Source organism: Leucoraja erinacea, chromosome 13 (assembly GCF_028641065.1).
Source record: "Leucoraja erinacea ecotype New England chromosome 13, Leri_hhj_1, whole genome shotgun sequence".
Lineage (NCBI taxonomy): Eukaryota > Metazoa > Chordata > Chondrichthyes > Rajiformes > Rajidae > Leucoraja > Leucoraja erinaceus.
Window position 1 is genome coordinate 36846690 of NC_073389.1, and position 14691 is coordinate 36861380.

At 48.6% G+C, this 14691-nt stretch overlaps 1 protein-coding gene across 1 annotated transcript in view; it reads right to left on the reverse strand.

Moving 5' to 3' along the window:
• LOC129702872 (uncharacterized) overlaps window positions 1-14691 on the reverse strand; it is a 104301-nt gene that overhangs the window by 75644 nt on the left and 13966 nt on the right. The window contains exon 2 of the mRNA XM_055644930.1: window positions 11430-11591. Coding sequence (XP_055500905.1) covers window positions 11430-11591 — 162 coding nt within the window. The remainder of the gene's footprint in view (window positions 1-11429; window positions 11592-14691) is intronic.

The following is a 14691-nucleotide window of genomic DNA, read 5'->3' on the forward strand; positions in this document are numbered from 1 at the left end:
ATTATAGACCAGTTAGCCTGACATCGGTGGTGGGGAAGATGCTGGGGTCAATCATAAAAGATGTAGATAAAGGACTCTGTAGTAGTTGACAGTTAAGTGATGTTCCTTTGAAGACTGCAGCACAGTCAAAGATCACCCTCAAGGTCCCTTTCTTTGAGTGATACACCCCATGGTGTGGAATATACCAAAGCTCTCCGTCACTTCGATCCAGCTGGTCTGTAGGTACCATTTCGGCATAATCATTGTCAATCATGCCCTTTAGGAAAGATGTACATTCAACATGAAATTTCGTATTCTTGCCAAATTTGCATTTCAGATTCTGGGTGCGTTGCTCTGCAATGCAACGATTATTCTGCAGGCTAACACTTCCTTGTTTGAAAGGCAAGTCTAGACAATAGTGTCCGTCTATCATCTTTACTGAGTGATTCATAATATCCAAGAACTTTAACTCTTCTCTGGACATGTCTTCTGATTCCTTACTGGTACTTTCATTGAAGTCATGATTGTATTGCTTGATCAATAGCTCTTCTAATTTAACAGTAGATATTTGATTTACAGCAGCAGCAGGGTGGTTACTCTGTTTCCTGCTTCTGTTGTTCCTTCTCAAGGAGCCATAGATTACCAATCCGAGTAGGGTTCTCACAGCAAATGGTCCAACCCCTTGACTGCTGACAAACTCTTTAGTTTCCAATGTCTTCAAAGCATTCGTTCCAATAAGTAGGTCTATACCAGAGTTTATTTTAGGTAATATGACATCCTTCATATAAGGTCATTGTTTCAAGTCTTCTTGCTTGGGTATATTTAGATGAGAAACAGGCATGGTCTCATGTGTAAACACATCAAATAGGCGTATAAAATTGTCTTCGTCCAGACTAGATATTTCCATACCTGTAATATACTGACTATCGCAGCATTTCTCCTCATTCATGGTACGCAAGACAATCTTAGTCTTTTCTCCTGTAATGTCCAGCCTTCTCATCGAGCTTTTTGTGCAAAAAGGTAGCCGAACTTCCATGATCCAAAAATGCATATGTTTGCAACACTGTATTCCCTGTGCTCCTTACCTTTACTGGTAAGATGGAGAAAATACAGGTTTTTACCCCTGCCCTAATATGCGCATTTATCTGAGGTGAGGTAACATTTATGTTTATTGTTAAATTCTTTAATGTTGTGTCCTATCTTTATCTGTGTGCTGCATGGCAAGTCAAATTTTACTACACCAATTGGTGTATGTGATAATAAATGTCCATTGTATCCTTTGTAACAGCATCACTTGTAGCTGGGTTCTCCTTCTGTTCTATTTGCTCCGGCTTCTTTTCCGTATTCTTCGGTTCAGTATGAAGTAATTCAGGATGACCTTGTCTACACTTATTGCAAGTCATATGACTCTTGCAGTCTCTAACCATGTTTCCTTTCTTCAAACATCCAAAACAGATTCCCTTCTCCTTTAAGAAGTCCATCTTTTCTTTATATTTCTTCTTCTTGAATTTTATGGTGTGACCAACCTCATCACATGACAAACAGAACCCGTTTTGCTTAATAAGCGTGTTCGGTATTCCGACAGCGCACGCCCAGGTCAAAGGTCACAAGCGAAAAACACTCTGGGCAGTCGTGCCGCAGCATGGACACAGACCTGCGCCTCATCCGCAGCCAGGATCGATCCAAAGTCTCCTGCGCCACAATTGCTGCCGAACCGCCGCTGGACCATCCCCGTCCCCTCCTGAGTGCCCCCCCCCCCGTCCGGGGCCGGCCAGAGACATCGGGAGTCAGACAGGAGCGGCATCCCCAGGTCCACAGACAGCTCAGAGAAGCAGAGCTAAATCCAGTTCAACTCTGCCTGTCTCGCCGGGTTAACCTACCAGCCCTTCCTGGACACACGGAAACGATGGCCCAGGCTTACAGCCAGCGCAGAGAAGCAGCGCTAAATCTAGCTCAACTCTGCCTGTCCCGCTGCGTTAACCTACAGCACTGCCTGGATTTACAGAATCGACGTCCCAGGCTTACAGCCAGCGCGGAGAAACAGCTCTAAATCCACAGCTCCGGGCTGGTGTCCCATCAGTCTAGGCAGGGCTGTAGGTTAACCTGGCGAGACAGGCAGAGTTGAACTGGATTTAGCGCTGCTTCTCCGCGCTGGCTGTGGGCCTGGGAGCACCGCTCTCGTCTGATTTCCGACGTCTCTGGCCGCCCCCGGATGAGGAGTGAGGCTCTTGGAAGGGGATGGGGATGGTCCAGTGGCGGTTCGGCAGCGATTAAAGCGCCGGAGACCCAGGTTCGGTCCTGGCTGCAGTCCATGCCTGTGGTCTGTGTCTGTGTCCATGCCGCGGCACAGCTGCCTAGAGTTTTTATCGCTTGTAACCTTAGACAAATCCCATGATTCCTTGCATTTTTCGGAATACCGAACACCTTTATAGTGGATGCATCTCCTTTCATTCCTCCTGTCGTTTCTACAGGTATTATAGCGGTAGCAAAACTGCTTTCCTTAGGTCCTGATCTTCCTTTTGTTTTAGTAAAACATAAAAACATAGAAATTAGGTGCAGGAGTAGGCCATTCGGCCCTTCGAGCCTGCACCGCCATTCAATATGATCATGGCTGATCATCCAACTCAGTATCCCGTACCTGCCTTCTCTCCATACCCTCTGATCCTCTTAGCCACAAGGGCCACATCTAACTCCCTCTTAAATATAGCCAATGAACTGGTCTCGACTACCCTCTGCGGCAGAGAGTTCCAGAGATTCACCACTCTCTGTGTGAAAAAAGTTCTTCTCATCTCGGTTTTAAAGGATTTCCCCCTTATTCTTAAGCTGTGACCCCTTGTCCTAGACTTCCCCAACATCAGGAGCAATCTTCCTGCATCTAGCCTGTCCAACCCCTTAAGAATTTTGTAAGTTTCTATAAGATCCCCCCTCAATCTCCTAAATTCTAGAGAGTATAAACCAAGTCTATCCAGTCTTTCTTCATGACAGTCCTGACATCCCAGGAATCAGTCTGGTGAACCTTCTCTGCACTCCCTCTATGGCAATAATGTCCTTCCTCAGATTTGGAGACCAAAACTGTACGCAATACTCCAGGTGTGGTCTCACCAAGACCCTGTACAACTGCAGTAGAACCTCCCTGCTCCTATACTCAAATCCTTTTGCTATGAAAAGTAGATTATTTAACAGTTGCTGGTTTAGGATCGTGAATATTCCCATGGCATAGATTTGACATTAACCGTACTTCTCTTTCCATGAAACTCACCAGATCAGGAAGCATGGCTTCTCGTTTCTCAACTTCCAGTATCAGACCTGCTCTATCCCTCCATCTTTCTCTTAGCCTATAGGGCAGTTTTAGAATGATAGTTCTCATATTACTAACAACATTCATTTCTTCCATGTGGTCGAGATTTCTCATTGAGCTACAACCTCCAAGAAATATCGCAAATTCATACAAAGCCTTCACATCTTCTGCCTTGATAGTTGTCTAAGCATAGGCCTTCTTCATGTATGCATTAGCAATCTTCTGTTCGTTATGCATTAGCAATCTTCTGTTCGTTATGCATTAGCAATCTTCTGTTCGTTACCAAAATGGTCTTTAAGCAATTTTCTTGCCATTTGATAGGCAAATTTCAAATTTATTACAAGCTGCTTTGCATATCTGCTTTTGTAGTGCTCCAGAAATCGTAAGCGATCTCTTTCATTAGTGGTTTTCATTTCAACTCCTTCGTGAAACGCTATTATGAAAGTTTCACATTGCAAAGGATCACCATCATACATAGGAATTTCCATTGGGGGTTAGGTGGAAGAGAGATTTTGTTGAGCTAGGAGCTCGCTGATTCTCGTTTGATTCCTCACCAATTCATAGAATTCACTTTTAGATCCCTGGCTGGGTGCAGATGGATGGTGAACATGCCTCTGAAAGTCTTGGCTTGTAGAAGCCTATGTATTGGGCCTCTGAGAAGAGTGCTGGGTCGCTGGCTTATTATGAGCCTCAATAGACAGCCCAAAAGTTGTTTGCTTCGGTCTAGCTCCTTGTTGCTGAAATGAAATTTTGTCGCCTATCCACCTACTCAGCACTAGTTCTGAGTCATGCCAGATATTCTCTGGCTGTAGATTTGATTTAGATATTCCCAGTTTAGCAGCTCCTTATTGGACTAAGGAACTCTCCTTCTGAGATATTCTTGTATCTTGACATTCCAGTATCTCCTTCTGTGCCTTGGCAGCTGCCAACTTCGTGACTATTTCCAGCCGTTCTTTCTGTTTTCTCAACTGCCTTTTTCATTCCTCGGCCTCTCTCTTCAGCTGTTCTTCTTGCCTTTTCAGCTGCTCACTTTGTTCCTCAGCCTCTCTCTTCAGCGGTTCACTTCGCTCCTCAGCCTCTCGCTTCAGCTGTTCTTCTTGCCTTTTCAGCTGTTCATTTCGTTCCTCAGCCTTTCTCTTCAGCTGTTCTTCTTGTTCCTCAATCTCATATTTTTTCTCCTAGGCGGCAGCTTCTAGCGAGAGAGCAGCTACTTCAGCTTCGGCTTCCATTTGCGCAGAGACTCTTGTCTTGTAGGTTACAGAACCAGATTTATGTCTTGATTTTCGTGTTAAGACATTTGAAATACTATCTTGATGTGTCATTTCGTCTCCCACTTCGACACCTTGTTGCATAGCACTTACGACTGTAGGGTGCGTAAGTTGTTCAATTTCAAGTAACTACTTCTTCACATACTCTGCAAAACCATCGAAAAACTCTACTTTTTCTTGGAACCACTGGGTGTGCTTTTCGAGTTCTCCCTCAGGCAGTTGTAAACTCAGCAATGAGTTTTGCTTTTCTCCAACCTTGCAGACGAGGCTGAATAATTGCTCCCAATTATATGGCACCATCTTCGCATTCTCATCTAATTCCATTAGTTTCTGGTGTTCAATTCCCTTGGCTATCTGCTTCCATAACTTGTTTCTTTCCATCTGGCATCTTTCCAGGTCGGCTTCTTCTCCCTTTTCAGTGCACTTGGTTTCTCTCTTTCCATATCTTCTCTCTTCTGGCTCCACGGCTTCCTCTTCGTACTTACCTGTCAGAAGATCCATGATGAGTAAATTCTTGGCTGGCTGCCAGATTGTTTATTCAAACATAGAGCAGGAGTTTGCAAGTCTGTTTCAATAAAATTAGCTGTCAATAAAATTATTAATCAAGTAATAAAATCTTTATTTCGCCAGGCGGGTGTGGCCATAAACTCTTACAGTATGTAATATACAGACTATAGGTTCACTCTATCCCCATACACAGAGGTAATGTTCAATCAGATATATTTATACCCCAATAATCAGTGATTCAGCAATACGTTATCTTCCAGAGCATTGTACAGCCTCTGGCATGTTAAGATTGACAGGTTCTTCTGATTTTTTTGCAGATTCAAGCACTCTTGTTGGGAGTGAGAGTTAGAGAGAAAATTGCTGCGATGCCTTGGCAGAAACTCCAGCAATGAGTAGAGCAATGTATCCACTGCCGGGAGAAATTAACTAAGCCCAGAAATGGGATTGGTCCGATTCCCTGTCATTCAGGGTCTTGCCACACCTCACACTTTTAAACTGAGCTTTAAACTGTACTGACAGTGGGCTGCAATATGTTAAAGTTCTTGGGGCAAAAGTGAGCAGCCGCGATTCTTGTGGGGTAGTTAAGGTACAGTGTCTCGAAATCCACCAGCTCGACATCCTGCTTTTTCCCTTTCAGTCTTCTTTGATTATCTGCTGTTTCTCTTTCTCTGGTGCTCTGTGTTGTTTAACTCTCTCACTGCTGGATCCATTACTGCTCTTCGTCTTCTGCCTTAAGCCCTCTCCCTTCTCCCTTATCAGTTCTTCCTTCTTCTGGGGGTGCCGTTCCCTGTAGGAGTACCTTCCTCTTCACGGGATCTTAGTGTCGTAGCTCCTGCTGTAAGTGACTGGTGGCCAGGCATGGAGAAGATATTGTACACTATTTCCAATTTTGTTTCTCTCCCCGAATGTGTTCCTCATCCCCTCTCTCTGTAAACAGGGTCACCATGCCAGACAAGGGGTCCCCGGGGATATTTTGTTTAGGATTCCATTTTTACATACCAATTGTTTAATATTATGGTTGTTGGCCAACCATATTCTCTTTTTTTTTTTAATCTATTCATTACGTAATCTTTACATATTGCAACAGTTTGTTCTGCTTCTTCAATAACATTTCAATATTTTCAAGGTTTTGAATTATTTTACCAGTATCTATTGTAAACATTCATTAGCTGACCACGTCTTATCTTGTCACAGTTCAAAACATCGTTATTTCCAAGGTCATGGCTCAGCACTAGCTGGCTTATCTTTAAACCACTGTAAACAAGCTTCCTCAGATGTTTTCAATATTTCTACAGGCTGTCCCTTTAACGATGTGTTGACGTAATAATGTTTCAACGTAATGACGTGGTCATGTAAGACGTATGCTTCCAGACTGAAATTCAAAATAATCTTCAGGAACTCCAACACCAAACTGAAACTTCTAATCTGAGAGTCTGCGCCAGACTCCTCTAACAAAAAAAACCCAACCCTACTACGTATCAAATCCCACCTACAAAAGTACAGGCAGATAAAAACTAAAACTGAAAATATCAGACATGATAATAATACTGACTTAATTGCTCTGTTACATTTATATTAAATACTCATTGTTCATTTCACTGTTGTGAAATGTGTACAAAGTACTCAACAGGTTTCCTCTTACATCTTATCCAGAGCTGCCTAGTTTTGTCAGAGCATTTTAGTATTCTAGTAACTGAAAATCACTATTTTGCTGAGGAAATCAGTATTTTTACGCGGTGCCATTTTGCTGAATTTTTTTTATTTTTAATGTGGTCATACCCATGTAAGAGTACAATAATGCATAACTTGTTTATTGTGTATTTGTAATACAGTTTATTGTGTATTATATGTCATAGCTGCTTTCTTGCATCTCTCTCTCTCTCTCTCTCTCTCTCTCACTCTCTGTGTAGGCTGCAGCCATCGTCTTCTTCTTGGTTCTTGATTCTTGGTTCTTGGGTCCTCCAAAATATTCCAACTGGAATTTAAACTGGAGGTGATGAAGGGAGGGATTAAGCCAGAAAGGGTATAAAGAACACACACTATAGAATTTGACATAAAACATCCCCACACAGCAGTTTCCCACTGTGTGGGAAGGCACCAAAGTCAGTCTCTTCCTCCACTGTTCCTCGTGGTCAGGGCCTCCCCAAGCTCTCCGCAGTTGCAGTTACTGGCGGCCCGATGTCCAGGACCGCTCGCAGGTGTGATACAAGTCCGACGTCGGGGCTGCGGGACGTCCTCAGCGGCGTGGACACCAGAGTCGGCCCCCTCCTACCGGAGTTGGCGGCTTCCAAAGTCCACAGGCCGCGCCGGGTGGAGACTGCTGCTGTAGACCCTCTGCAAGGCGCCCCAGGACTCCGCGATGACGGTCAGCGCCGCCCACGTTGGAAGCTCCCCGCACCAGAGCTCCACGATGTTGGAGCAGCGGCCCAACGCTCCGGAGCTCCAAACGGCGACCCAGGTAGGCATCGCCCGCTCCGCGGTGATTCCAGCGCTGCGCCGCCGCTGTAGCAGCCCTGGTCCGGTTCCCGGTTCCCGGCAGGAAAGGCCGCTCCGATCCAGCTGGTAGGCCACGGGGTGAGGGGGCGAAGACGCAACTCGGAGAAATAGTCACCTCCGATTTCAATCGGAATGGATCCATTTGCATGTACGGCTTCCGGCCGCGTTTCTTCCTTTGATTCACCGCAACTCCGAAACCGGACGCAGAATCGCCGACGTCTTTTCCATTTCGGTAGAGATTTTGCTTTTCTTTCTAAGTATCCGCTCCTCATTACATTTCGTCGTGTTTAAGTACACTTTTTTAATCAAATCCTTCACCCCCGCCCCCCCAACCACAATATTTCAAAAATAAACAGGCTTCTCACCCATAGAAGCAGCCCCAGCCCCAGCCCCCTGGTGAATGTTCCATCGTGTGATGTCACAATGCCCAATGCTCACAGATGGCCAATCGGAATGGATTCATTTACATATGCCTTTGCAGGAGCCCAGCCCCTGGTGAACGTTCCATCGTGTGATGTCATAATGCCCAATGCTCAAATATATTGTTGCCATAGAGAACGCTCAGCGATTATTCAAATTCTTCACTAACTGTCATTCTGACTTTGCTTGTGAAGTGAAAAGTCCTGAATTGCATTTGTCTGATGCAGGAAGATTGTTCCCGATGTTGGGGAAGTCCAGGACAAGCGGGACACGGTTTAAGGATAAAGGGGAAATCCTTTAGTACTGAGATGAGGAAAACATTTTTCACACAGATAGTGGTGAGTCTCTGGAACTCTGCCACAGAAGGTAGTTGAGGCCAGTTCATTGGCTATATTTAAGAGGGAGTTAGATGTGGCCCTTGTGGCTAAAGGGATCAGGGGGTATGGAGAGAAGGCAGGTACAGGATACTGAGTTGGATGATCAGCCGTGATCATATTGAATGGCGGTGCAGACTCGAAGGGCCGAATGGCCTACTCCTGCACCTATTTTCTATGTTTCTATGTGTCCCTCTCCTCGCCCCTCTCCCTCTGCCACCCATCTCTCTCTCTCCCCACCCCCCTTCCCTCTCTACCCCACCCCCTTCCCCTACAACTCCGTCCCTCTTCCACCAGTCTCTCTACCCCTTCCTCCCCACTCTCCCACTTCTCTCCTCTTACCCCATCCCTCTCCCTCCCTCACCCCTCTTTCTACCCTTCGCTGTCACACCCCTTCCCCTACCCCTGTCCCTCTCCCACCACTCCCCCCGTCCTTCTTCCACCACTCCCGCTACCCCCCCCCCCATCCCACTCTTCCACTTCTCTCCTCCCCCTCCCTCCCTCACCCCTCTCCCCCTCCCTCTCCCCCCCCCTTCCCCTCTCTACCCCCACCCCCTTCCCTCTGCCCCGCACCCTTCCCCTCTGTCCCTCTTCCACCACTCCCCCTCCCCTCCCCTCTCTCTTCTCTCCCCCCTTACCCCACCCCTCTCTCCTCCACCCCTGTCTCCCCCTCCCTTCCCTCTCTCCCCCCCCCTTCCCCTACCCTCCCGCTGTCCCTCTTCCACCATTCCTGCTACCCCTCTCCCCCCCCTCCCTCCTCCCCACTCTTCCACTTCTCTCCCCCCCCCTCCCCCCCCCACACCCTTTCCCCTCTCTCCCCTCCACCCCTCCCCCCCCCTCCCCCACCCCACACTCTCCCCCCCCCCCCCACACTCTTCCCCCTCTCCCTCCTCATTCCCTTACCGTGCACAGTCTCTGCCTTTAAGAAGGAACTACATATGCTGGAAAATCGATGGTCGACATAAAAAAAAATCTGGATAAACACAGCGGGTGCGGCAGCATCTATGGAGCGAATTGAATGGTCAACGTTTTTGGCCGAAACCCTTCTTCCGGATTTCGGCCAAAAACGTCGCCCTTTTCCTTCGGTCCATAGATGCCGCTGCACCCGCTGAGTTTATCCAGCTTTTTTGTTGTTGTTCCTGCCTCTCTCTCTCTCTCTGCCCTTCTCTCTTCTCTCTACTCATGCACACCCGCTCCAACCCCTCCCCCCAACCTCTCTCCCCCAACCTCTCTCCCCCATCCTCTCCTCCCCCTCTTCTTCTCCTCCCCCTCCCCCTCTCCACCCTCCTCCTCCCCTTCCTCACGCAATATTTTTTGTGGCAGCGGGTCCACAGTGCGTGTGACTGTTTGTGGAGGCAGCCACGCTCTCTCCATTCAAGAAGACGCTCACCTGTTTGTGGAGGCGCGAGCTTAGTGTGTGACCAAAGATCTTATAGCGGAGCTCACCGCTACAAGATCTTTGTGCGTGACGACACACGCTCCCCCCCCCCCCTTTGGTGCAGGAGGCGCGCGCAGCATCTGAACGTTCAGCGATTGTTCGAATTCTTCACTAACCGTCATTCTGACTTTGCTTGTGAAGAGAAAAGTCCTGAATTGCATTTGTCTGATGCAGGAAGATTGTTCCCGATGTTGGGGAAGTCCAGGACAAGCGGGACACAGTTTAAGGATAAAGGTGAAATCCTTTAGTACTGAGATGAGGAAAACATTTTTCACACAGATAGTGGTGAGTCTCTGGAACTCTCTGCCACAGAAGGTAGTTGAGGCCAGTTCATTGGCTATATTTAAGAGGGAGTTAGATGTGGCCCGTGTGGCTAAAGGGATCGGGGGTATGGAGAGAAGGCAGGTACAGGATACTGAGTTGGATGATCAGCCATGATCATATTGAATGGTGGTGCAGGCTCAAAGGTCCGAATGGCCTACTCCTGCACTTAATTTCTATGTTTCCCTCTCCCCAACCCTCTCCCTCTCCCACCCATCTCTCTCTCCCACCACCCCTTCCCTCTACCCCTCTGTCCCTCTTTCACCACTCCCCCTACCCATTCCTCCCCACTCTTCCACTTCTATCCCCTTACCCCACGCCTCTCCCACCCCCCCCCCTCTCTCTCCCCCACCCCATCCCCTACCCCTCTGTCCCTCTTCCACCACTCCCCCATCCCTCTTCTACCACTCCCGCTACCCCTCCCTCCCCTCCCCACTCTTTCACTTCTCTCCCACTCTTTCACTTCTCTCCCACTCTCTCCTCCCCCTCTCCTCCCCCTCCCCCCCTTCCCTCTCTCCCCCCCCCCCTCCCTCTCTCCCCCCACCCCCTTCCCCCCATCCCCCCCCCCCTCCCCCATCCCTCCCCCCTCTTCCATCCTCCCTCTCCCCTCTCCACCCCCTCCCCACTCTTCCACTTCTCCCCCCTCCCCTCCACTCTCCCTCCCGACTCTTTCCCCCCACACCTCTCCCCATCCCTCCCTCCTCCCCATCCCCCCTCCCCCACATCTCTCTCCCCATCTCTCACCCCCTACCGCGCTCTCCTTTCCCTCCCAAATCTATCCCGTTTCCTCCTCCTCCCTCCCCTCTTCACACCTCACGCCCCCCCTCCCCCGCAAACGCTGTTGGGGAAACAGACCCAACGGGTCTGCACTTGGTCTAGTTGAATTTAAAATTGTACCTGAGGCTCTAGTTATTCATTTCCCCAGATAATGGTCTCAGCCCTCAGCGCTACCTTTAAGATCCCCACACCTGCTTCATCTACTGCCACACTCTCTATCCTTCCTATCTCTTTTAACTGACCACTTCTGCTGCACTTAATCCAAGTTGAAGATGGAAGAAGGCAGCATTGTGAATTGCCTTACTAGCTTGCAATGACTCCAGTTTCCAAAAGATACTGAGCCACAGTAGTTGATTAAGTGAACCTATGCAGGTCAGAGCAGTCAAATTTTGAGGCAACTATGGAGTTCCATAATTCAAAGTAATTTGATATCACGGTCATGAAAATCAGCATAACAATGTTGTCAAGAATGTTATATTTCTTGTATCTTTTAATATGTGATTGACATTCAGCTTTCAAAACAATAGGCAACAGCTTCCAAGGTCACTTACGGTATACAAGGGTTGCCAAACATCTCCTTTGTTCCTGACTTTCTTGTGAAGTTGAGGGGACACTATTAACTGAAAGTACTCGCTGTGGAACTTGCATGTTGCGAATGTCAACAACTTCTGCACCATCAAAAATCAGTGCTTCTATTTCTTCTTCTGTTTTCACTAAAAGGCAAAATTTGGAAAGTTATTTCAGGCATTTCTGCCTTTAAAAAAAAGGGTGTGTTTGTTAATCAAACTTATGCAACTTCAACAATGCACATGGTATTGAACTGTATGTAAATCAGGCTTAGCAAATTATTGAGCTTTGCTTGTTCAAAGTGAAATGCTTAAGTATCTTCAAAATTAAGTTGGGTCCATCTATCTTAAGAATTAAGATACCACCGGACATCACTCGTAGTCACGCTCTCTGGTTTGTCTTGACTAAACAGTTCTGCAGTATTTAATAACGGGTAATCTTTATCTTTGATAAAGTAACCATGTAAGTTGATGCATAATAATGTCCAAATATTATGCTCCAGCTCAATTAATAGCTCCTACGTTAAAAAAATTTCAGCCACAGAACTGACATAGATGTGGTTGCAACAGTCTCCATCAGCAATCACAAACAATAATTGCAGCACATCACATGCCTATCCTGTCGCATATATTTTATTTAGAGGGGAAGGAGGAGGGGGGAGGGAGGAGGGAGAGAGGGGGGGGGGGGAGGAGCGGGGAGGGGGGAGGGGCAGGGAGGGGGGAAGGGAGGAGGGGGAAGGGGAAGGGAGGAAGGATGGGGAAGGGAGGAAGGATGGGGAAAGGGAGGAAGGAGGGGGAAGGGAGAGGAGAGGGAGGAGATGGGGAGAGGGATGAGGAGGGCAGATGGAGAAGGGGAGGAGAGAGGGGAAGGAGAGGGGGTGGAGGGGGGAGGAGATGGGGGGAAAATAAGAGAGGAGAGGGGAATGGGAGGAGAGGGGAGGAGAGAGAGAGGGGGGATGAGGATGGGGAGGGGAGGAGAGCGGGGAGGGTGAAGGGGTAGACAGGGGTGGGGGGGTAGGGTAGGAGGGGGAGGGGGGGAAGAGGAGGTAGAGAGGGGGTAAGGAGGGGAAGGGGAGGGAAGAGGGTTAAGGGGCATTGAACAATTGATTGAGTGTACGGGCGAGAAGGGTCGGCAACATTCCTTTCCCGTTAGTTCTGGGGTCATTAACCATCCCTTTACTCTCTTTCCCTCTAACTCCATCCTCGACTATCTCATTTGACACCCCACCCCCCTTATTCAGTTTAAAACCACCCGTGTAGCAGTGGCAAGCCTGCCTGCCAGAATGCTGGTCCCCCACCTGTTAAAATGCAATCAGTCCCTTTTGCACAGTTCCCCCTCACTCCAAAACAGATCCCAGTGATCTAAGAATCTAAATCCCTGCCCCCTGCACCAGTTCCTCAGCCACACATTCAGGTCCCGTATCTCCCTGTTCCTGCTCTCGCCAGCACGAGCAACTGGAAGCAAACCGGATATAACAACCCTGGAGGTCCTGCTTTACAGCATTTTACCGAGCACTCTAAAGTCACGCTGCAGAATATTGATCCCCTTCGTTCCGACATCGTTTGTACCAACATGGACTATCACTTCCGGCTGTTCACCTTCGCCCTTGAGGATTTTCTGCACTCTGTCCGTGACATCCTGGATCCTGGCACCAGGAAGGCAGCACACCATCCTCGAATCCCGTCTGTTACCACAGAAACCCCTGTCCGCACCTCTCACAATGGAGTCTCCAACTACAATGGCGTTGCCTGACGTTGGCCTCTTTGGTTTTGGCTCAACAGCCCTTTTTGCTTCGCAAGCCAGCACGCCGCTCAGTGTGATAACGTCTTCTGTCCTGACAGCTTTTAAGTGGGCGAACCTGTTCACAAGAGTTTCCCTCCCTTTCTCACCGTCACCCACTTTCTCTCTGCCAGTAACTCAGGTGTAACAATCTTACTGTAGGACTTGTCGAGGAAAGACTCAGTTTCTCGGACGAACCCGAGGTCAACCACTTGCTTCTCCAGTTCCCTAACACGGTCCTTCAGGAGCTGTACCTGGATGCACTGCTCACATTTGTAGCAGCCAGAGGCACCAGCAGTGTCCTTGCCCTCCCACATACTGCAAGCATCGCGGGATGCTGCATCACATACTGCAAGCATCACAAAGTCCACGGGAGCTCTGATGATTCGGCAGTTTTAATGATTATCCACTCCAATAGAACTCTCCAAAAGTCACCGTTTATAATGTGAGATATAATAATCTTCTTATTAAAATGCTAATTTTTTTAATGAGTTTTACAGCTCTGTTGTGTCAATCCCTGATAACTGTAATTCATTTTCTGATGCCTGTACTTGATTGGTGATTTGTACAAATGTCGCTAATCATCTTACAGTCTGTGCAATACCATCTATTTAAATTGCTCACAAAAAAACCTAGGCAAAAACAACTCACATGTCCATGCATCGGACTGATCAGGGACAGTTAGCTTGGTAAATCGTTTTCTCACCAATTTGGTTGTTTTTCTTTGAAGAGGAGACTAAGAAGATCAATTCAGTGTGATAGACGTTGTCTATGTAGACTTTACAAAGCCTTTGACAAGGTACTGAATAATAGGCTGGTCTGGAACAAAGATTTTAGAGCAGAGCAAGATGGGTTACTCTCACGCAAACGCGTAGTACGCTCATGGGCAGATTCATGGGTGATTATAGGACCCATTTTAGCAACCAGCCCCCGCCATCTTGCTTCCGGCCAAAGATCGGGTCTTTGTTTCCGCCTCCGCTCCCGTATCTTCGCTTTGGTCTTTGACTTGGGCGGGGAGAAGGAGTGTGCGGCCCGGGCAGCGTGGAGAAGGAGTGTGCGGCCCGGGGCAGCGGGGAGAGGGAGTGTGCGGCCCGGGGCAGTGGGAGAGGGAGTGTGCAGCCCGGGGCAGCGGGGAGAGGGAGTGAGCTGCCCGGGGAGAGGGAGTGTGGGGCCCGGGGCAGCGGGAGAGGGAGTGTGGGGGCCGGGCAGAGGGAGGGGCTGCCCGGGGAGAGGGCGTGTGCGGCTCGGGGCAGCGGGGAGAGGGAGTGTGCGGCCCGGGGCAACGGGGAGAGGGAGTGTGCGGCCCGGGGAGAGAGGGGGTGTGCGCGGCCTGGGGCAGCGGGGAGAGGGGCATAGGAGGGGGGGAGACATTGTAGTGTGGGGGCAGGCGAGGGAGTGCCGGGGTGGGGTGGGGGATAAGGCCTAGTGTGTGTGTGAAGTTGCGGGGAGGTTTACAATGTTTCTTAT